Source organism: Trachypithecus francoisi, unplaced genomic scaffold, assembly GCF_009764315.1.
Source record: "Trachypithecus francoisi isolate TF-2019V2 unplaced genomic scaffold, Tfra_2.0 Lachesis_group11, whole genome shotgun sequence".
NCBI lineage: Eukaryota > Metazoa > Chordata > Mammalia > Primates > Cercopithecidae > Trachypithecus > Trachypithecus francoisi.
In genome coordinates, this window is record NW_022681456.1 from 21,725,142 (window position 1) to 21,746,985 (window position 21,844).

Below are 21,844 nucleotides of genomic sequence, written 5' to 3' on the forward strand. Positions count from 1 at the left end.
TTAGGTAGGGAAAAGATTTTGTTTTTGTTTTTTTAAACAAAGCCTATGTACATTCACTCAGCTTGAGTATTTGTGCTATGCATGCAGATTAGCTATAGATCAGAACACTGTATTATAGTCTTTAGATATTGATAAACTTAAATTGCAGAGATGCCTTTTAAAAATGCATAGTAAAAATATTTCATCTTTACTTTTCAAATGATTTCGATTTTTACATTTTTCCAGTTGATGAATAACTTAATTATGAGACTTCATGGGCATAATTATTTTCTATATTTATTGTTACTTTTTAATATTCTTAGTACTTTGCTTAGAAAGTAACTAAAAGTGAAATTTACAACTTTTTAGTACAAAATTTCTTGAATAAAGTTAAAAAAAAAACAAAACCCTCTGAGATTCTGTACTGTATCTTTATGAACCTCCATGAACAGAAATTGGGATTTGGGAATTGCTTTTCCTTAGACAGATTTAGTATTGCTACAAATGACATTTTTAAGAGGCTAGGGTGGGGGGTAGAGGTTAGTGCTAATGGTTTAACAGTAGGGGACCATGGACAACTGTAGACATCACTATCCAATAGAACTTTTTGTGGCAAGGCGCGGTGGCTCACGTCTATAATCCCAGCACTTTGGGAGGCCAAGATGAGTGGATCACCTGAGGTCAGGAGTTCAAGACCAGCCTGACCAACATGGTAAAACCCCGTCTCTACTAAAAATACAAAAAAAGTTAGCCAGGCGCACATTTGGTCCCATCTACTCAGGAGGCTGACACCGGAGAATCACTTGAACCCAGGAGGCAGAGGTTGCGGTGAGCTGATATCACACCACTGCACTCCACCCTGGGCAACAGAGTGAGACTCCGTCTCAAAACAACAACAAAACTGCACTGTCTACCGTAGTAGCTGCTTAGCTACAAGTGGCTTTTTTATTATTCAAAGATCAATTTTTAGGCTGGGTGCAGTTGCTTATGCCTGTAATCCTAACACTTTGGGAGGCCAAGGTGGGCGGATCACTTGAGGCCAGGAGTTTGAGACCAGCCTGACCAACATGGTGAAACCCTGTCTCTACTAAAAGTACAAAAATTAGCCAGGTAATCCCAGCTACTTGGAGGCTGAGGCAGGAGAATCTTTAACCCAGGAGGCGGAGGCTGCAGTGAGCCAAGATTGCACCACTGCACTCCAGTCTGGGTGACAGCAAGACTGGGTCTCAAAAATAAACAGGGCCAGGCGCAGTGGCTCATGCCTGTAATCCCAGCACTTTAGGAGGCCGAGGCAGGTGGATCACTTGAGGCCAGTAGTTTGAGACCAGCCTGGCCAACATGGCAAAACCCATCTCTACTAAAAATAAAAAAATCAGCCAGGCATGGTGATGCTTGACTATAGTCCCAGCTACTCGGGAGGCCAGGCAGGAGAATCGCTTGAACCTGGGAGACGGAGTTTGCAGTGAGCCGAGATGGCGCCACTGCACTCCAGCCTGAGCAACAGAGTGAGACTCTGTCAAAAATTAAATAAATAAATAAATACATTTTTAAGATGAACGTAAGATTTTTACAAAAACAAAAACAAACTCGGGTTTGAAATTTACATCAAATCTTTTAGACCAAGTCAGTGTCTATACAACTTGGGGGAGCTGGAAGTAAACTTAATGAGTATGATGATGATGGAGGGCCTGTTAATAAGCCAGCAAGTTAGAAAGAAAGGACTATCTTCATAGACTCATGGGACTGAAGCTCAGGAACTGTTCATCGTTTGTACGTTTGTTCTAGCTCCCAGAAGACATTCACTACCCTTAAAAATATTCAGAGAATATGTTGCCACAGTTTTCTTGTTAAAATGTTCTGGCATATGTTAATTCCTACAGTCTGGAAAATTTTCCCAGTGTATAAACAAAGCTGCTGTGTCCAGTCTAAACTGGGTATGAAGGAATATTAATGCCAGCTGTGGCACTGGCAGTGGATGCACAGGTGATCCTAGAACTGGCTCTTTGCCTTGCCCCTTCCTCTACTAAGAGATAGCTTTGCATCTGGAGATGTAACTGGGCTGGAGAGTTGGTGGCCCTTAGCCCTACAGCACCTAGCATTATAGAACTGCTCCATGTGCCTTGCCTAACCCTCTGCACACCATTTACATGGGATATACCCAGAGTCATCTAGTCATCTATGCTGGTGACTTGGCAGCCTTGCTTACCAGACTGCTGGAGCTAGGGTGCCTGGGTCCCAAAGCTGTGCTTGCTTCTCTCCCCAATCAGTCCTGCATATGTCTTTGTTCACTAACACGTTATATGAAGAATGTGGGGAACTATTTTGGAATCATTTCTGTGTATGAGCTTATTATCTTGAGGGATTTTAGGATTCATTTCTCAAGAGAGGGCTGGGAACTACGCCTTGCTAGAGTTGTCTTGAGAACGCTCTGTTCTCAGCTCATTGCCACATGGAGGTTAGTTTTGTATCATCAGTGTGCTGTCCATAGTCACTGGAAGCAGTGAACACATCCTACTCTGCTTCTGATTCTCCACTTACTGTTTTTGAAACACATGAACAGGCCGGACACAGTGGCTCACGTCTGTAATCCCAGCACTTTGGGAGGCTGAGGTGGGCGGATCACTTGAGGTCAGGAGTTTGAGATCAGTCTGGCCAACATGGCAAAACCCCATCTCTACTAAAAATACAAAAATTAGCCGGGTGTGGTGTGGCATGCCTGTAATCTCAGCTACTCGGGAGGCTGAGACAGGAGAATTGCTTGAACCTGGAAGGCAGAGGTTGCAGTGAGCCTGGGCAACAGTGAGTGAGACTCATATCTCAAAAAAAAAATGAAAGACATGAAGAAACGGTTTTTGTACCAAGGTTTGGCCCATGCTGCGATTCACAAAGATTGGCTTTCAGTTCTTATCTTTATTTTGACTTAAACTGGCCCATCATGTTGTCCTTTGAAGTTACTCTAATAAATTTCTTTCTAAAGGGCTGAGGCACTCAGAAGGGAGTGTACTTTTCTATATTTTATAAAGCAAAGGTGGGAGATCCTCCATTAGGGTCTGGGAAGTAAACTGAGTGGCAGAGGGGCTGCTGTGATTAGCTGAGGGAGATTGTGGGCCTTCGGCCCTGATGATAGATCCCTGGCCCTGCCACATACCATACACAGTGCCCACACCCCACCACCACCACACCCAATGTAGTCTGTGCCCTCAGGACATTGCTCCAGGGCAGTAGCATGGTGAGGTTAGCCAGATGATGGCCTTGAGCTATAGAGTGTGCGCCTAAAATGCACTTGTTTGAGTAGTTTCTGCCTGTGCCTTCAAGTCGCCTTTTTGGGAAAACATAGTGACTGTTCAGAGTAAAAGCAAACTAATTTGATTTTAATATCATATGTAGAGCTGTATTATATGAACCAAATGCTAGTCTGTTAAGCAATAGCTACACTTATTTTTTCAAGACAATGGATGGTTTAAATGGAGTCACCTATAGAAATTGGTAGTGGCGTGAGTTATGCATTGTAACCATCAAGAAAGTTCAGTTGATGAAGTGTAGAGGAGCGATGCAGGTTGTCACACATCGGTTGTGTACATGCTCCTTTTTTTTTCACTTTAGTTTCCACAGGCTCCCTTGCTCAGCAGTATGCGCACCCTAACGCTACCCTGCACCCACATACTCCACACCCTCAGCCTTCAGCTACCCCCACTGGACAGCAGCAAAGCCAACATGGTGGAAGTCATCCTGCACCCAGCCCTGTTCAGGTAAGGGCAACTCAGAGGTCTGCATGGAGTGGCTTCCTCATCCTAGGATCTGAGTGCTTTCTTCAGGTGCCAGGTATCGCATCGTCAGAACACATGGCATGTCCACTCTCATGAAAATGGATACAGCTGTGCCCCTGGGGTGGTTGCTTTTTTAAGAATCACATTTAAGATACATATTGATAATAGGTGATTGGATAAGCTCTGGAAACTTGCGTTAATGAAAAATCAAATTTAGCATAAGGTTCATAAGGCAAATTCCTATTTGCTTGGGACTTTTAAATTTTAATTAAGGTTTATGTGATGAGGTTATTTTTCTATGAGCTTCTTGAATTATGTTTGCTAATGGAGGTAAAGATCTCTGATATCTATCAGTTCCCTGGGGCAGTAGTCTTGTTTAACTTTAGTATGCTCAGAAGCTTCTAACTGCCAGGCCTGAGAATCAGGCTTCTGCATCCCAGAAAGGAATGTCCAGATGGGAGGCACCTCCATCCTTGCTCTTACCATCCTGTACATTCCCCTGTACTTTCCATTGCCCCTCATCATAGGCCCACGTGTGCAATGCTCAGCTTTGTGAGTATCCCTTGGCTGCTTTTCATTAAAGAAGTTTTCCTCTCAATTCTTTCCTGTCGCTTTGCAGCACCATCAGCACCAGGCCGCCCAGGCTCTCCATCTGGCCAGTCCACAGCAGCAGTCAGCCATTTACCACGCGGGGCTTGCGCCAACTCCACCCTCCATGACACCTGCCTCCAACACGCAGTCGCCACAGAATAGTTTCCCAGCAGCACAACAGACCGTCTTTACGATCCATCCTTCTCATGTTCAGCCGGCGTATACCAACCCACCCCACATGGCCCACGTACCTCAGGTAAACCAGCTTTAGCCAACTTTCTGTGAAGGCCAAGTAGAATGTGAAGGTTATCAGTAAGCAGCTAGAGGCTCTCCCAGCTAGGAAACCGTGTGTGTCATGCCATTTGCCTGTCTCCCTTTCCTGCTCAAATACACGTGATCTGGCCCTAAGGGAATGTTTGTGTGGTTTTGTCATGGGATCAGTGAAGGTGCTGATTGGTCAGTCCTTTAGTTTTCCAACTGAGACCTTAAAAATATCTTTGACTCTGGAATGCAACCCAATCCTTCTTTCCTTTCTGTGTCTGCTTTGCTACGTCTATATAGCCTCACTACTATATATATGTGTACATATATATCCTCCTCTACACACTTACCTCGGAAGCCAGGCGGGGATGATGGCCTTCACAGAGTCTCAGCTCTCTGAGGTGACTACTGGGGCCTGTCAACTTGATTGTTACTCACATGAGTTCCAGACACATCTCTCCAATTGTTTTCCCTGGTTATTCATATATCTGCTTTGACCATAAGTTGTACTCTTGAGAGGGCTTGGCCTTGGACATTGGTGCAGTGTAACTAGAAGCTGGAAGCACCCAGGTGGTCCCATTTTTCTTGAAAAGCAGCCCTGGAAGCACTTGGGAGCTCACCTCCAGTGTCAGCTGCTCCAGGTGAAAGGTGTGCTTGCCATCTCCGTGGTTGCTGTTTGCATCAGCTGCTGACAAGGTCCCTGCACTCCAGGGCCCAGGGGATTGTCTTAATGAGGAGAAGGAGCTGCACTGAAGTTGGGCTCTAACGCTGGCCTTGAGGCCCTCCCTGGGGCTGTTACGGGTGAATTGGCTGTATTAGATGTCTCTGCTACTTTCATAACAGAACTCTCTGGGGTGGGTCTAAGTGAGACCTGCCACAATGAATTCCATTTCCTGTTAAATAGTGCGCCAGTGAGGCTCTGGCAAGGTGTGGGCTAGAGATGCGACTCAGTTGGATCTGTCTCTCAGAAGGCTACCTTGTAAGTAGAGTTCCACAGCTCTGGGAAGTTTGGGCGTCCTCACCCTGCAAAGTTTAGGTTCTGTGGTGTAGCGCACTGCAGTTGATTTGCTTTTTGATAGTGGGGAGGGAAGCCGGTTTGGTCCGTGGCGGCCAGCGTGGTTTGGTGGAGTCAGCTTCATAAGAGCTGGGGTCCTGTAGGTGTCTAGCAGAGGCTGGTGGCTAAGTAGGCATGTGAACTTACATGTAAGTCAGGGATCCCTAATACCTCACTGTTTTTGTGCTGAAAGGGCAAAAAGGTTAACACAGGGAAGCTCGATGCCATGTACCCATTTGAATACGTGAGAGTAAAAACGGCATTTCATCCAAGGCTCATCATAGTCTAGAACAGTGCACAGTGTGGGAAAAAGGAAAGAAGGGCTCTTCCTGGCCCTGCCAACCCCCTGCAGAGCTGGAATCCAGCTAGTTTGGGCTAAAATCACCTTTCCAATTTGACAGTGAGTGAGACCAGGTTGAACTTGGTACAGAGACACTGGGCTGGCCCAGATGATTTCAGGTTACTCCTTTCCATCTCACTGGAGCCATTAAAAACTCCAACTCCTCCTCCTGCTCCATCAGCATATCTCTCAGAGAGTCACCGGGGCCTAAGAGTCTCTTTTCACTGCCTGGTGAGCAGGCCAGAAGCAGAGGGAGAGAGGCAAATGAACAGACGTCCAAGTAATTCACATACTGGACTGTGACAGTCTCTGCTTATTAATGTAGTAATCTGCTTTCCTGTTTGAAAAGGATGTTATCTGCAAAATTGCCTCAGGCCCCACATGGCAGCCTGATTCTGAAGCATCATTGAATCTTGTATGATATTGAGAAAGCTGCCCTTGGATCCGGTGTCTAATCTTTGTGAAGATCTTACCCCATACGTAGAATACAATGATCAGAAATGTCAAGGGCTAGGAGAGCACAGCCCTGACTTCTGCCTAGGCTCACTTAGTGCCTGCTCCCTGACCCTTCCTTGCAGGATCTACCCAAAGGTGAAGCACATCTTCAGGTCAATAGATAATATACTAGAGACTGTCCCCAGAGAACAGAACTGGGCCCTGAGGCCCACCCGTTGCCCTTTCCTTGAGAGTCCCAGCCTAGTGAAAGGAACACAGTTGACATGTTGTTGAAGCCGGAGATGTTGCCTGTATGCGTAAAAGAGCTCTCTGTTTCAGGCTCATGTACAGTCAGGAATGGTTCCTTCTCATCCAACTGCCCATGCGCCAATGATGCTAATGACGACACAGCCACCCGGCGGTCCCCAGGCCGCCCTCGCTCAAAGTGCACTACAGCCCATTCCAGTCTCGACAACTGCGCATTTCCCCTATATGACGCACCCTTCAGGTGAGGCGTGTGTGTGCAGGGGCCGCCGGGGCACCCCAAAGCATTCTGCTCGCACAGGTGGAATGGCAGGCAGGGCCAGTGCTTCAAGCCCACATTTGAGAACTAGCAAGACCCATCCAGGAGTGTGCACAGGAGGGACTGTGACGATCAGTTTAGCATCAGGGCCTGAGGCTTCCGGGAGCCGAGTCTGTGTGTGTTCTGATGGTATACAGGATTTGGCTTGATGAGAAGCAGCAGCAGCAGCATTCTGTGTAGCTGATGCATGCCTAGGACTCAGTTGGCCTTCCTTGTTATGATAGGCTGGACAGGGCAGTGTTTTCCTTCCTGAGTCCCAAAAGTCTGACATGTGGGGGGTTATTACCATGGCAGAGTTTGATTGTAGCTCTGGAGAAGATACTGCTGAGAAAGTGCTGTGGATGGACTGGCTTTGAGTGTAGCGTTAGCCCCAGCCTATTCCCTGACCAGGGGAGAGCGCCCTGTGATCGTGCTCTACTACTTGATGGCTGCCATGGCGATACTTCACAGTCTGACCTGTTATTCTGAAAGCAGTACTGGTGCTTGGCTAATATTTGGGGAGGGGGGTTTGTTAAGGCCTTTTTTTCTAACCCATGAACAAGTCTTCTGGGAGTTTTACCTGAAGTGGTTTTACGTCTGACTGGTTTGTTTCTACCCACCCACCCAACCCTCCCCACTTTGGTGCAGATGGGAGTGGGGAAAAGTGAATTCAATTTTGAGTCTTGTTCAGCTAGCACGAGGATAGTTTACAATCATGTGCTGCAGACACTAGGCTGATGTGTAGTGTTGCCAGTTTTCTGTTTCAATGTTCGCTTTTCTTTTTACAGTACAAGCCCACCACCAACAGCAGTTGTAAGGCTGCCCTGGAGGAACCGAAAGGCCAAATTCCCTCCTCCCTTCTACTGCTTCTACCAACTGGAAGCACAGAAAACTAGAATTTCATTTATTTTGTTTTTAAACTATATATGTTGATTTCTTGTAACATCCAATAGGAATGCTAACAGTTCACTTGCAGTGGAAGATATTTGGACCGAGTAGAGGCATTTAGGAACTTGGGGGCTATTCCATAATTCCATACGCTGTTTCAGAGTCCCGCAGGTACCCCAGCTCTGCTTGCCGAAACTGGAAGTTATTTATTTTTTAATAACCCTTGAAAGTCATGAACACATCAGCTAGCAAAAGAAGTAACAAGAGTGATTCTTGCTGCTATTACTGCTTTAAAAAAAAAAAAAAAAAAATCAAGACTTCGAACGCCCTTTTACTAAACTTGACAAAGGTTCAGTAAATTCTTACCGTCAAACTGACGGATTATTATTTATAAATCAAGTTTGATGAGGTGATCACTGTCTACAGTGGTTCAACTTTTAAGTTAAGGGAAAAACTTTTACTTTGTAGATAATATAAAATAAAAACTTTAAAAAAATTTAAAAAATAAAAAAAGTTTTAAAAACTGATCAAGTTAGTGTGTGTCTGTATAAGCTACTTCTACTGTAGGATACTTAATATCAAAGCAGGTGCACTAAGGGTGTGTTTTTAATATCCCGGAAGGTAGCTGTCAAATGATTTTTCTTCTTCACCTTTAGTTCTGGTTCAAGGTATCTCTAGAAAAAGACAAGACTGAGCTATTCTCTTTGGTGGATTAGAGATCTGCTTCAGGAGGAGGAAGGTTGGCCAGAGTTGGGCAGCACTGAAATTCCACATCCTCGAGCTGACACCAATTCTGTAAGCTTCCTTTTTAATATCTCCTGAACCAAAATGAGTGTCATTAGCTGGAAGTTCCCAATTCAGTCATTTTCCTATTTTACCAGTAGGGGGCAGGAGACACTCAGAAAAAAAATGCAATAAAGAAATCCAGAGGGCATGAAGGCTGAAAAGAAAAGATGTACAAAGCTGCTTATTGACATAGATGGACTCATAAGCATTTGTTAATATTCCCAGATTGCAGTGGGGAGGACAAAGGGAAGAGCAAGTATTTGGGCAGAGCAAGGATTTTGTAGAGAGACCATGGTCTTAATAGAGCCTTTAAATATTGTGACAGCAAATCAAGATTCTGAAAACTTTTTAATTCACTTATATAGCAGTTTGTACATTATAGCAAAATTTGCATTATTCAAGAATAAGTTACTTGTACAGTACATAAAATACATAAAAATTTGCCAAATACCTTCTGCCTATAATGATACAAGATGAATCCACTTTGTTATCACAATGTGCTGTAAATTCTAACCAAATACAGGATGTCAGATGTGTCCTTGTTAATATACTCGCAAGTTCCTCTAGTTTGTGGGAGATGTTAGAGCTAACACATTTGCAGTAAGGGACTTAGCCCTGAATAGAAAGCATGAAGGAATCTCAGGCAGCCCTCAGGGAAGAGTCCAAGGCCTTGACTTTAGGTTAAGAAACTGTTATGTAAAAATAGTGTTCTCTGGCCCAAGATTTTAATGATTGCTATTCCTTTTTCCTACGGTCCAGAAATGATCAAAGGCAGAAGATTTATACCAGATAAAGCCATATGGATTGCTGGTCTAAAATTCAAGGCAGGTTAGTTGACTTAATTCTTTGGTGCTGGTGACTGTTAGTTTGTAAAAGTTCAATAAAGTCAGATGAAGGAAGTGATGGTGCCGGGAGCTGTCAAGCTGTGCTGGTGGGGTCTGTAATTAGAGCTAACTGGAGGGATCATGATGTCTACTGTCCAGTTTGGTGCTGAGCCATGGCTCTCGGTAGAAGTTGCCGGCTGGGACCTGGTCAGGACTGGAAGGAGAGTGGTGGGATGTGCTGTGCCTATGGTGGGCTAGCTGCAGTCAGTGGGGTGCCTGCCCCACACTGCTGTCCACCCCTTCATCAGCTGGGTCTGCTCCCGCACAAAGAAAAGGCGTTGGCTTAGTGTCACTTCTTCCTAGGGCCATGAGAGTTTTTTGTCAGCATGTATTTGAGCTGTCCTGGTAACTTGGACGAGTTTAGAAAGGAAGCAGTCTGGAGGTGGGTGCTTTCCAAATCTCTGCCACAGAATCTGAAGTTGTACTTTGCAGCCTGTTAGAGCTGCCAAGTTTGCTCTACCTGGTGTGCCTCTTGGCACCACCTGAGAGATGTGTGTAGAGAGGCTGCTAAGAAATTAGTGCCCCTGGCGTGAAGACGTCATATCCCAGATGTTCAATTTCTGGCTGGAGGGAGGGAACTTAATTTGGTTCATTATCTACTGGGCACCTTTCCTGTGCGGAGGGGAGGACTAATGACTTTTGAGCTTTCTCCTTTAAAAAACTTCAGACTTACTTACTCTTCACTTTTGGTTCACACTAGTTAGCATTCATTTTCCAGAGAAAGCTGCTTGACTTTGAGGAGATAAAGACAGGTGTTCTTAAAAACGGACTGCAAATCTGGATCAGTGTCAGGTCTGCTTTAGGATCCATGAAATCACCCAGGAGTGTTGGTACTAAAGTGGTACAGACTGGGCGCGGTGGCTCACGCCTGTAATCTCAGCACTTTGGGAGGCCAAGGTAGATGGATCACCTGAGGTCAGGCGTTTGAGACCAGCCTGGCCAACATGGCGAAACCCTGTCTCTACTAAAAATACAAAATTAGCCGAGCGTGGTGACTGGTGCTTGTAATCCCAGCTACTCAGGAGGCTGAGACGGAATCGCTTGAACCAGGAAGGTGGAGGTTGCAGTGAGCCAGGATCGCACCACTGCACTCCAGCCTGGTTGACAAGAGTGAAACTCCGTCTCAAAAAAAAAAAAAAAAAAATGAAAGAAAGAAAAACAGTGGCACAGAGGGGTTTGTTTTCCCACCCTCTGAAAGACCCCAAGAAAATTCTAAAAGCAAAAATCTGACCTCTTGGAGTACAGAGACTAAGTAGAAGGAGCAGACCTAACTCTCCTCCCAGGCAGTCAGTCCTGTGAGTTTTAGGCCAAGGTTTCATTTTAGCCTCTGACTGATGTATCTCTAAAGCTGATCTAAACTCCCAGTTTCCTAGAAGCCACAGCCGTGAGCCTGGGTGTTGTACTGAATGCCTCTGCTGGCACCCAAGAGCAGCTGATTCCACTGTCACTGCTCCCTTGTTTGGAGTGAGCCTCCAGACAAAGATTCTGGGAGGAGCCAGCCCCCCATGAATTGTATCACTTGTATAGATGGAGATTTGACTTCAGGACCTCCCTGGATGGTGGAGATTGTGTGTGCCCATGTGTGCATGGAGATACATTCTCAAGCCAATGAAGCAGTAGCCAGCTGGAACAGAACACTGATTGTGGGCTATTAAAAGAGTTTCTCATTAGTTATGGCACCAGATTCCCAGCTTCCATTTTGGCTCAAAAAAGGAGCCTAAAACCCACTTGTGGGATAATTTAATAAGCCATTAGATGCTTGGAGGGCACCAAGCCAGCCTTGTTGTTGAAGGATTTACTAGAAAGGGCCCAGGAGTCCTTCTTCCTTTTTTGCTTGTTCTTCCCCCAACCCCAGTTAATTTAACTATCACTGTAAAGCTGCTGTAAACCAGAATCCAGTTTTTTATTCGTAAGGCACCAGGGTAGAACTGTTCCTTGCCACCCTCCTATTTCAGTAATTGCCTGAATTTCCCTGAAAGGGTGACATACTTCACTTCTTGACATTTAGGAAGGACAGTGGCCACTCAGCAGCAGTGACTGTCCCGAGGATGCAGTAGACAAGTCAGCATGCTGGCTCACACCGTGAATTAGGTAGGGTTTGCATAGCTCTCTCCCACTACAAAAATTGCATGGGTGTTAGTTGAAACAGTGCACTGAAATAAGCAGTGGTTTAGTTTTGAACCTGAATCCTTTAAAGAAATTAGTCTGAGGTAAAATGTTTAAAATCATTTTTGACCTTCAGCTTGTCCCTCTGACAGAGCTTTTGTCCTAAAGCTGAGAGTAGAAGCAGGATTAGGTGTGGTCATCTGTGGCGTGGACACAGTAGACCTGCCACATGGACTGACAGTAGATGGGAGAACCGCTTATTAGTGTTCTGGGCTTCCTGATGACCCCCACTTCCCGTAGAAAGTCTGTCATCTGCTGTGACAGTGTCAGTGAAAAAGAGAACAAGTTTCCACTGCCAGCTCTGGCCCTCACCCCAACTCCTTTCTCTAAGAGTAACAGGGACTGGGCATAGGGACCCCGGGCAGGAGCTAGCGGCATCCTCTAACAAGAACTACATCTGTAAACAATAAGGAGAAAGCCAGGTGATAGATGAAACTTACAGGAGGGCCCTTCAACAGGCCTAATAGAAGGGTCACGTCCAAACTGGCACGAACAGTTAACAGTGTCCCTTAAATCTCTCTCTGGAAGGAAGGAAAGATCAATTACATTCACAAGTTCACACTTCTGCCTGTGCTCCTCAAGGGCAGCTGTTGAGGCCTGGAATTCCTCACTGGTCAGAGAGGTGTGTACTGATTGTCTATGGCCCGCAGGTGGCTCCGGGAGGATGAGTCCATTTCGTAGTCCGAGTCCCGGGCTCGATTCACAGGCTCAGACTCCAGGTGCCGCAGGCTGTTGGCCAGTTCTTCGGGCGAAGGCACCAGGTGGAAGATCTGCTCGGGGGGTGAGGATCGCCCTGGGAGACCCTCTGGGCTGAGCCCCCGGGGACAGCCAGAAGAGCTAAGGTGGGGAAGGCCCAACTCTGAATCCCAGTGAGGAAGGGAGAAAGGGAACAGGACAGTGTTGCAGGAACCTAGGACAAGTGACCAAGAGAGACCACATCATCAGTCTTAAGGCAAGTGCTGACAGGACACAGAACAAGATCCCTGTACCCTGTACCTTGTCTGCAGCAAGCCTCTACCCAGTGTCAGCCACCCCCTTTAGCAAAGGGCAGTAGGGTCAGACCTGGTGGCTGGGAGACGACTACCACGTAGCTGGAGAGCCGGACGTCACAGGCAGCGCCGCACTCAAGTGGAATGGGCGAGCGCTGGAAGTGGTGGAGCATGTCCACGACTGAGGGAAAGTGGAGGTGCTGCACACGGCACTGGCCCCGCTCGGTCAGCGATAGGCGCAGGTGCTGTGGGAGGAGAGGATGGTGGGCTCGGGCTGTCCTTCTAGGACCCTGAACTCCAGTGGAGAGAAGTGGCGCGGTCCTGCCTGCCCCGCCCCATACCTTGGCTATCCCCTGAAAGTTGAAAGTGAGCACGTATTCCCCACGCCGCGTCTCGCTCTGCCGCACCAGGAACACTCCATGAGCATCAGGGCCCTGCAGCTGAACCAGCTGAGCTGCTTTTACTCTGGAGATGGGGCCATGGAACCAGGGGTAGCAGGACAGGAAATGGTCTGTCTTCTGGCAGGCTGGGTCCAGCAGCCCCCCAGGAGAAGCACCTGTTAGATAAGATGGGTGATGGTGGTCGCAGGGGGGCTACCTTATGTCCTGAGCTGAGTCTGGGTTCCAGCATACCCAGAAGACAATGGCCTAGCCATTGGTTTACTCACCTTGGTTAAGAGAATCTGTGCTGCCCCTTGGGGAGCTGGACGTGCTGGGCTCTAGGGCTGAGGGAATATGCATCTCTGCTTCTGTGCTCTCCAGCCTGCTGGAGAAGAGGCTGAGGTTAAGAATCTGGGCAGGTCAGGGGTGATAGCAGCAAAGGTCGTGCCAGGGACGAGGGCCCGGGACCTCACCCTCGGCCTGTGCACTCCCGGAGCTCAGCCATCCATGAATTCAGCTGCTGCTCATCTCCCACCTCAAAGATGATGTCTGTCCGGTCCTTCACCTGGCAGGAAGGAAGGGAACAGGGTTGGGTCTGATGTATGTGTATGTATTTGTATTGCCCCAGGGTGTGAAAAGCCTTGTCACGCACCTTCAGCACAAAGGTGTAGAGGTTGTCAGGCATCTCAAGGCGTGTGCACCGCCGGACCTCCTGGATGCTGGAGCAAGCTGCTTGTAGCTTGGGCCTTGAACTCTACGAGACCAAGATGGGGTACTCAAAGCTTGTTCCTGATGCTCTTTTTTCCAGCCAGGCCTGAGTTTGTGTATAGTCTCCCCAAGAGTCCCCCTTTTAGAGAGAGTATCCATGGTGTTGCTGTGCAGGCTCTGAGCCTGTAGTGAGGTCCAGGGTTCCTTAACCTAGCTTCCTGAACACCATTCACACTGAGGTCCTAAGCAGCGTGTGCTGGCAGAAGGCCAGCCCCTTGGACCTGGACCTGGGGACATTTCCACTCTGCCATGTGTCTGACATCCGTTTCTCTTCCCACTGGTGAGCAAAGAGCTCCCTGCCCAGCCAGGTGATGCCAGCTGCTGACCCTCTCATCACACCAAGCCCAAAAGGGGCAGAGCCTAGCATGGCTAGCCCAAGTTACAGCCACTGTAAAACCACAAAATCTTGGCCCTGGACCTTCCCAGGACACCCGGCACATAGGGCTGCAGGGTGGCTAGGAGTTGGCCACTGTTCCTTTGCCGGTAGGAACTCTGCTCTCAGGTCTTGACTGACCCTGCAGATGCTTCCTGTGCTGGGCACTCTGCAGCCAAGGAGCCAGCTGCTTCCGGTTGGGAATCTGCTCAGGAGGGGGTTTGCCCCTCCCCTTCCTCTTGTGGTAAGACTGAAAAGATGGCCGAAAGAAGAAAAGGGGAGAAAGAGATGAGGTGAGGAATGGACAGAAGTGGTCCCACTGGGCCCCCTCCATTCAGGTGTTCCTGGAAAATACTACAGCCCCTAACAAACCGGGAGCAGGGGGATGGAAAGCAGAGGCAGGCCCAAAGGATGTTCCAGCAACTGTGGCTTCAGGTGATCCAACCTCCACCCAAGCCCAAAAGGGCACACCTTGGACTGGAGCTGTTAGTGCTATTGACCCCCAAAAGCTTAACCTTGCTTTAGACACAGAGGTACTAGGTACCTCTGTTGGAAGGATCATGACCCAGTGGCCTGGCCGCCTCCTTTATCCCTCTTCCCCACCTGCAGGGGAGTCAATGAACAGTGAGGTAAGAGGGCATCCTGGCAGGAGCAGGATGGCCACCTGGGTCCTCTCAGCAGGTCTCCTGGGAGCTCCCGGGCCTGCTCTGGTTGGCGGACACACTAGGCTGGGGGAGAGTAATGACTGCAGGAACGACCAACACTGGCCACAGCTTACTGCAGCCTCTCACTAGAAAGCTGCATGACTAGAACATTCTATCCTGAAGTGACCAGCACCAGCCAGGGCATTTTCACCTCCCACTCCCAGAGGTCCAGCAGCCAGGAAGGGGCAGGCAGAGGCTTCGCATGGCATCCACACGGGCACTGGACATAGCACAGTGTGCAGGGAGTGGGGCCTCTGCTCTTGCCCGTTTCCACAGCTAGCCAGCCCTGCGGAGCCTTCATTTCTGTCTGCAAGATGGGTAAGGTGCGAGTGGCCACTTCCTTCTGCTACTTTTCCAGTTGGCCCTGCCTGGCCTCCACCCTCCCCACTGGCTGCAGGCCTTAAGGATCACTGGCAGGATATAGGCCAGGCCCGGAGGGGAACGGGCCTGGTCTCCCTTTCAGTTCCGCTCCAGGCCTAGTCTCCAGTATCAGTGCTGAGATTAACCAGCAGAACTGCCGGTTTCACTCTGACTCTGGCCCCTGCAAGCCAGCTCCACCCACAGCAACTGAGGAACTGCTGAGCAGGCAGGCAGTGGTGAAAAGAGGATTCCCCTCCTCACCCATAGCCAGCCTGGCTGCCACCTGCCTGCTGGCTGAGCACAACCCAGGGGTTCTTCCCCGACTCCCCACAGCAGTCCGTGAGAGCCGCTCAGGCCTAGAGCCACAATCTCAACCCAAGCCTGCCAAGTATCAGAGCCGGGGTCTACCACTGAGCTACCTGGCGGTATGGGTATCCTATGCCAGAGGCTCCAGCCAGGTTGCAACATGTGGGCACACGGGGGCAGGACAATCCCTGCTGCAGCCGAAACCTCAGCCTGCACAGCCCAGCCCACTGCAGGGAAGGACCACCAGATGCCCATCTGATTAAGCTATATGGGGGGATGGGTGATGGCGGAGCCAAGCTCAAGCCTGGGGGCTGTGTCAGCAGCTGTGGGGGCTTGAGGTTCCCTCCTGTCACATGCCCGCTATTCCACCTCCCTCAAAAGTCAAGCCAGGCCAGCAACAGCTGCTCCCTGGACCCAGCTTAGGCCATACTGTGGTTGGGTAATCAAAGTGGCCAAATCATTTCAGGTATTTGTGGTTTGAACAGAATGTCACCCACCACATCCTGCAGCATCTATTTCTAGGTAGCAAGTCTTCTCCATTTCCAGCATCCAAATAGATGGCTTCTGTTTGTTATGGCCACTGTGGCTCCAGTGGAAATAATCCATTTCTTTCTTTGTTCTGGCCGCTAGGAAGTCTCAAAGTCAAAGATGCAGGCCAGCTCTGACACTGCTCCAACAGTAGGACTTGTATTTATTTCAACAGCTAACTGTATCCCAGATTTCACAGTTCTTTTACCCTCTAGAGTTTTTTGTTTTTGTTTTTTGAGACAGAGTCTCACTCTGTTGCCCAGGCTGGAATGCGGTGGCGTGATCTCGGCTCACTTCAACCTCCACCTCCTGAGTTCAAGCGATTCTCCTGAGTTCAAGCGATTCTCCTGCCTCAGCCTCCGGAGTAGCTGGGATTACAGGCACCTGCCACTACACCCAGCTAATTTTTGTATTTTTAGTAGAGATGGGGTTTCACCATGTTGGTTGGCCAGGTTGGTCTCGAACTCCTGACATCAGGTCATCTGTCCGCCTTGGCCTCCCAAAGTGCTGGGATTTCATGTGTGAGCCACCACGCCGGGCCCTGCCCTCTTGAGTTTTAAAATTCAGCCCTGACCCTGCCACTTCCTATGCAACCCTGGACAAGGGATTCGGCTCTCCATTCCTTAGCTGTCATTTGTAAGTCAGAGCTCATTTTTTTACAAGGTGAGCTAACACAAGCAAAAGGCCTGACTCGCACAGCTGTTAACAGGCTGGTGAGTAAAGCCTGTTGGGTCCCACTACAGTACTGACAGCATGACAGTCCCCTCCGAGTGGCCCAGCCACTGGGTACACACCCAGTTTCTCTCAGCCTTACAGAACTATTGCTCCATTTTCTCACATGCTCCCTTACCATCCTGCAATAAATTCCACATAATATAACCAACCTACTACCCTAACTAATCACAAGACAGGGACAACAAAGGAATGTCACTTAGCCAAAATAAAATGTGCTTCAGTGCGACTGCAGACAACACAACCAACTACTTGGCTGCTTCTGAGTTGTGAAAAGAAGGCCAGGAATATAAGGGAGCCCAAGGGCGGGGGAGCCAGGAAAGCCAGCCAGGTTCCAGATCCACCCAGGGCCCACATGAAAATGCAGTCCCAGGCTCCCTTCAGATGGCCCTGTGCAATGATCAGTCCCCCTGCAAAGGTCTCTGAGCCACAGTCCCCTCATCTGAGAAGTGGAGATGAAACACCAGCCTCATGAGGGCGCGCAGCTCTCCCTGACTCCCGCCTACCTGAGGATCCCTTTTTCTCCCACCCGGCTATCCATCCCACCTGGAGGGAATGTGATGGGCTGGAGGCAACAGACCCTTCTTCTCTAGGCCTCACTCACTTGCCCTCATGCTATCACCTGGAAACTGTCTTGCTACCTACTGCCCCTTCCTGTGTGCTGAGGGACAGGGGACCTGCCTTGGCACAAACATTTAAAGGGCCAGGATGGTCCTCCTAGAGTCTTCCGAGGTACTGGGCCACACCCCACCCTGCCAGGTCCTCACAACCACCTTGAGTGGGGTCTGTTACTGGTTTTTCCCTCAGGCATCCAGCAGAGTGACTGGCCAGGCCCTCATGGAGCATCCACCCTAGCAAGGGCTGAGACAGGCAAATGGGGGCAGGGCAGGGTTGCACACACAGTCAAAGGCCAGAGCCCTGGTGGCATGACCATACCTGCGTGGAGAGCAAGGCTGATGGCACAGCCTCCTCTGGTGAGATAGCAGGAAGAGGCACAGGTGAGGCGGCCACAGCAGCCCCCAGAAGCCACCATGGGGCTTCAGGGCTGTGGGAATCAGCTTGAGCTTTTTCTAAGGTCGGGAAGCTCGTAACAGGAGCAGGCCTGCTGGCTGGCCCCCTCCTCCTGGGATGCTGGAGGGCAGGACACAGGATAGCATCTGACACACCCCAGCAGCAAGGGCCAGGCCCAGACCAGCGTTGGGGAGAGACCACCTTCCCCCGGGAACCCCCAGGCCACACTAGCTCCCTGGTGGTCCTATCTCCCCCAGGGCCTTTGAGCCCATGTTCATCTGTGTAGAGCAGCAGTGGGACAGGCCTCAGTCAACCCTCCGGCACCAGCCACGCCTCTGCCACACCCATGCCCTCAAGGAGGCATCTGGCAGCCTGGGCCTAGCTCTGCAGGTAGTTAGAGGAGCCCTAGCTCTACCACTCACTACCTTTGAAACCTTGGGCAGGACATTAACTGGAGATTCAGTTTGCTTTCAGTAATAGGGGGCCCGTAAGTAGGTCCTGTTGACCTTCTTACTGGAGGAGGAGAAGAAGAGGGTCTGAAAAGGCGCAGAGCAAATTCCAGATCCTGTCCTGGATGGCTGAATCCCTCACCCCAGCTCAGAACCTGAAGTGGATGCTGTCAGGATGGATGAATGAATGAATGAGCATTATTATGAAAAATACTTAATCCAAGCTTACTGTCTGGTATCAAAAAGTTAACCTGCTTGGGAAGCTGAGGCAGGAGAACCACTTGAACCTGGGAGACAGAGGTTGCAGTGAGCCGAGATCACGCCACTGTACTCTAGACTGGTCGACAGAGTGAGACCCTGTCTTAAAAAAAACAAAAGATGCCTTGCCTCCTTCCAAAAATGATTTTAGTCAGGTTAGAGACACCCAGAAAGAGCCGGGAGGGAGATAGCTGCTATAAGACAGACAAGAGTCCTTCTTGCCACAGACTTGTCTCTGAGCTTCCTGGCAGCCAATGCAAAGACAGATTCTCTGAGAAAGGAGTCATTGTTGGACAGAGAATGCTGCTGCTTAGCTCCATTAAAGACTCTGAGAAGTCCTGCAGCAGAGAAACCTATTGAACCCATACATTACCCAAACTTTGACCTCATTCATAGACCTTATTACCATCCCAAGGTAATAAGGGATTTAGGTGAGGAAGGTCCTCACCTTGCAAACTCTCCCTAAATATGGTGCCTCTCAGCTATCCTCTGGGCAGCATCAAGACTGAGCCTAGTTGCTAAAAGCCACCCAGTATCCTGCCCAGAAATACGTCAGGGCTGCAGAACCACCATGCAGCAGTTCCACCACCTTGAGGTTTGGGACAGTCAGTCCTGTGCTTGAGTCCCAACTCTGCCTTCTCTTCCATAGATAAGTGACTCACCTCTCCTAGCCTCAGTCTCCAGTGTTTGTTTTGTTTGTTTGTTTGTTTTTAAGAGATAGGGTCACCGGGTACGGTGGCTCAAGCCTGTAATCCCAGCACTTTGGGAGGCCGAGACGGGCGGATCACAAGGTCAGGAGATCGAGACCATCCTGGCTAACCCGGTGAAACCCCGTCTCTACTAAAAAATATAAAAAACTAGCCGGGCGAGGTGGTAGGCGCTTGTAGTCCCAGCTACTTGGGAGGCTGAGGCAGGAGAATGGCGTAAACCCAGGAGGCGGAGCTTGCAGTGAGCTGAGATCCGGCCACTGCACTCCAGCCTGGGCGACAGAGCGAGACTCCATCTCAAAAAAAAAAAAAAAAGAGATAGGGTCTTGCTCTGTGGCCCAGGCTGGCTCACTGCAGCCTCAAACTCCTAGGGGCTCAGGTGAGCCTCCTGCCTTGGCCTCTTAGGTAGCTGGGATTACAGATACATGCCACCACACGTGGCTGATTATTTTTTTGTAGAGAGAGAGAGAGAGAGGGAGGGAGGATCTCGCTATGTTGTCCAGGCTGGTCTCAAACTCCTGGCTCAAGTGATCCTTCTGCCTCAGCCTCCCAAAGTGAGTCTCCATGCGTGTGTGTGTGTGTGTGTGTGTGTGTGTGTGTGTGTGTGGTTTTTGAGGCAAGGTCCCTCTCTGTTGCCCAGGCTAGAGTCTAGTGGCGCATACTGGCTCACTGCCGCCTTGACCTCCTGGGCTCAAGCAAGAGTCTGCATTTTCTAAGGTGGGATAATAATGCCACTACCCTCCCCTGAGAATATGAGCATAGTGTGTGCAAAAGAGTTCCCGGGGGGGAATGGAAGGCTATCGGGAATGGTAGGGCAGGGAGGAGCACAGGGCCTTAGGAGCTCAGTCTTAGGAGAGACTTGGGAGCAAGAAGGCCCCTCCCTGCGCAGCCCTCCTGAGTTGTCACTCCCCTGCTCCCATGCACCAGAGGCTCAAGAAGGCCTCCCTCCTCCTTTTCCATCTTTGGGTCTTGGCCAGGCACAGAGTAAGGGGCAATAGTGTTTACTGAATATTCTACAAAGTGGAGATGGTGGAGAAGAAGGCATTGGAGGTTACGGGAATAGCAAGAGCCAACACCCAGAGAGCAGAAGGCACAGCCCCAGGCTAGAAGACAGCAGGGGCTTGACTGTGGCTGGAAATGACGCTCACAGACCCCACATTGCCCTTTAGTGAGCATCTGCTGTGTGCCGGGCATTGGAACCTCGGTGACCCGCCAGCAGTTTCCAGATTGTGGAATTCACAGGCCAGCAACATTTCAAGTTTTCCAAGAGGAAGTCACAGAAATGAGTATCACATCATCAAGGAAAGGACACCACGAAACCAAGTAGGAAGGTCATGGCTCCAGAGCAAAGGACAATCCTGGGCATCATGGTCAGTGAGATTTACGAAGGAGAAGCCTCACAACCCTGCCCCAGGCCATCTCTGTGCAAGCAGTGTGTGTGAGCCTCACATGGCCTCCTGTGCCTTCACCCACGTCACAGATGAGAAGGCTCAGAGACCTTCAAGGGGGAGTGAACACCGCACAGGATGCTTCTGTGACCTGCTGGCACAGGACATCTGGAAGGGAACCTGGAATCTGCATTTTAACATGGGTGGCTTCTGAGCTGGCTGGGGTCTGAAGGAGGTCAAGAGAACTGGGCAGGAAGGCCACTGTCCCCCATTTTCCCCCAGATGACAGAGAGCCACGGAAGACTTGCAGGAGGGGAGGCACGACCCATCTCTCAAAGGCAGAAAGTGGTGGATGCTGGGAGCCGAGCAGCCAGGATTCCAGTCCCGGACAACCGCTGCGGGGAAAGGGTATTCACAAGGACTCCCAGTGAGGAGAGAGGAGCCACGCTAGAAAACAGTGTGACACCTGGGCCCCCTGGGAGTTGGACAGCATCAAAAACGCATCAGTCCCATCAGACTATGCCCAAGTCTGTCCAGAATTAGCTATTTCCACCTGCAGCACACTGTTCCAGCCTCCCCTCCTCTGCTCAAAACTCCCCTGCGGCTACAGGAGGCTGAAGCAGCGAGGTCAAGGCTGCCGTGAACGATGATGGTGCCACTGCACTCCAGCCTGGACAACAGAGCAAAATCCCATCTCAAAAGAAAACTCCTGGCCAGGCGCAATGACTCACGCTTGTAATCCCAACACTTTGGGAGGCCGAGGCGGGCAGATCACAAGGTCAGGAGTTCAAGACCAGCCTGGCCAATATGGTAAAACCCTGTCTCTATTAAAAATACAAAAATTAGGCCAGGTGCCGTGGCTCACGCCTGTAATCCCAGCACTTTAGAAGGCCAAGGCAGGCCGATCACCTGAGGTCAGGAGTTACAGACCAGCCTGACCAACATGGAGAAACCCAGTCTCTACTAAAAATACAAAATTAGCCAGGTGTGGTGGCACATGCCTGTAATCCCAGCTGCTTGGGAGGCTGAGGCAGGAGAATCGCTTGAACCCAGGAGGCAGAGGTTGCTGTGAGCCATTGCACTCCAGCCTGGGCAACAAATGCGAAACTCCATCTTGAAGAAAAAAATATATATACAAAAATTAGTCGGGCATGGTGGCAAGTGCCTGTAGTCCCAGC

The 21,844-nt window shown here is 49.6% G+C and overlaps 2 protein-coding genes across 25 annotated transcripts in view; one reads left to right on the forward strand and one right to left on the reverse strand.

Moving 5' to 3' along the window:
* ATXN2 (ataxin 2) overlaps positions 1 to 8,404 on the forward strand; it is a 159,732-nt gene extending 151,328 nt beyond the window's left edge. For 10 of the 22 annotated variants that reach the window (XM_033220586.1, XM_033220588.1, XM_033220576.1 and 7 more), the window contains 4 exons: positions 3,583 to 3,728; positions 4,366 to 4,593; positions 5,503 to 5,577; positions 6,767 to 7,771. In XM_033220586.1, coding sequence (XP_033076477.1) covers positions 3,583 to 3,728; positions 4,366 to 4,593; positions 5,503 to 5,577; positions 6,767 to 7,159 — 842 coding nt within the window. In that variant the 3' untranslated portion in view covers positions 7,160 to 7,771. The other 12 variants (XM_033220590.1, XM_033220593.1, XM_033220595.1 and 9 more) reach the window with 5 other exon arrangements.
* Positions 8,405 to 8,992: 588 nt separating this feature from the next.
* The window catches only part of SH2B3 (SH2B adaptor protein 3), a 49,220-nt gene continuing 36,368 nt past the window's right edge, over positions 8,993 to 21,844 (reverse strand). For 2 of the 3 annotated variants that reach the window (XM_033220599.1, XM_033220598.1), the window contains exons 3-8: positions 13,735 to 13,836; positions 13,556 to 13,647; positions 13,370 to 13,467; positions 13,044 to 13,258; positions 12,776 to 12,947; positions 8,993 to 12,623 (exon numbers count right to left, since the gene is read on the reverse strand). In XM_033220599.1, coding sequence (XP_033076490.1) covers positions 12,328 to 12,623; positions 12,776 to 12,947; positions 13,044 to 13,258; positions 13,370 to 13,467; positions 13,556 to 13,647; positions 13,735 to 13,836 — 975 coding nt within the window. In that variant the 3' untranslated portion in view covers positions 8,993 to 12,327. The remainder of the gene's footprint in view (positions 12,624 to 12,775; positions 12,948 to 13,043; positions 13,259 to 13,369; positions 13,468 to 13,555; positions 13,648 to 13,734; positions 13,837 to 21,844) is intronic. The other variant, XM_033220600.1, reaches the window with a different exon arrangement.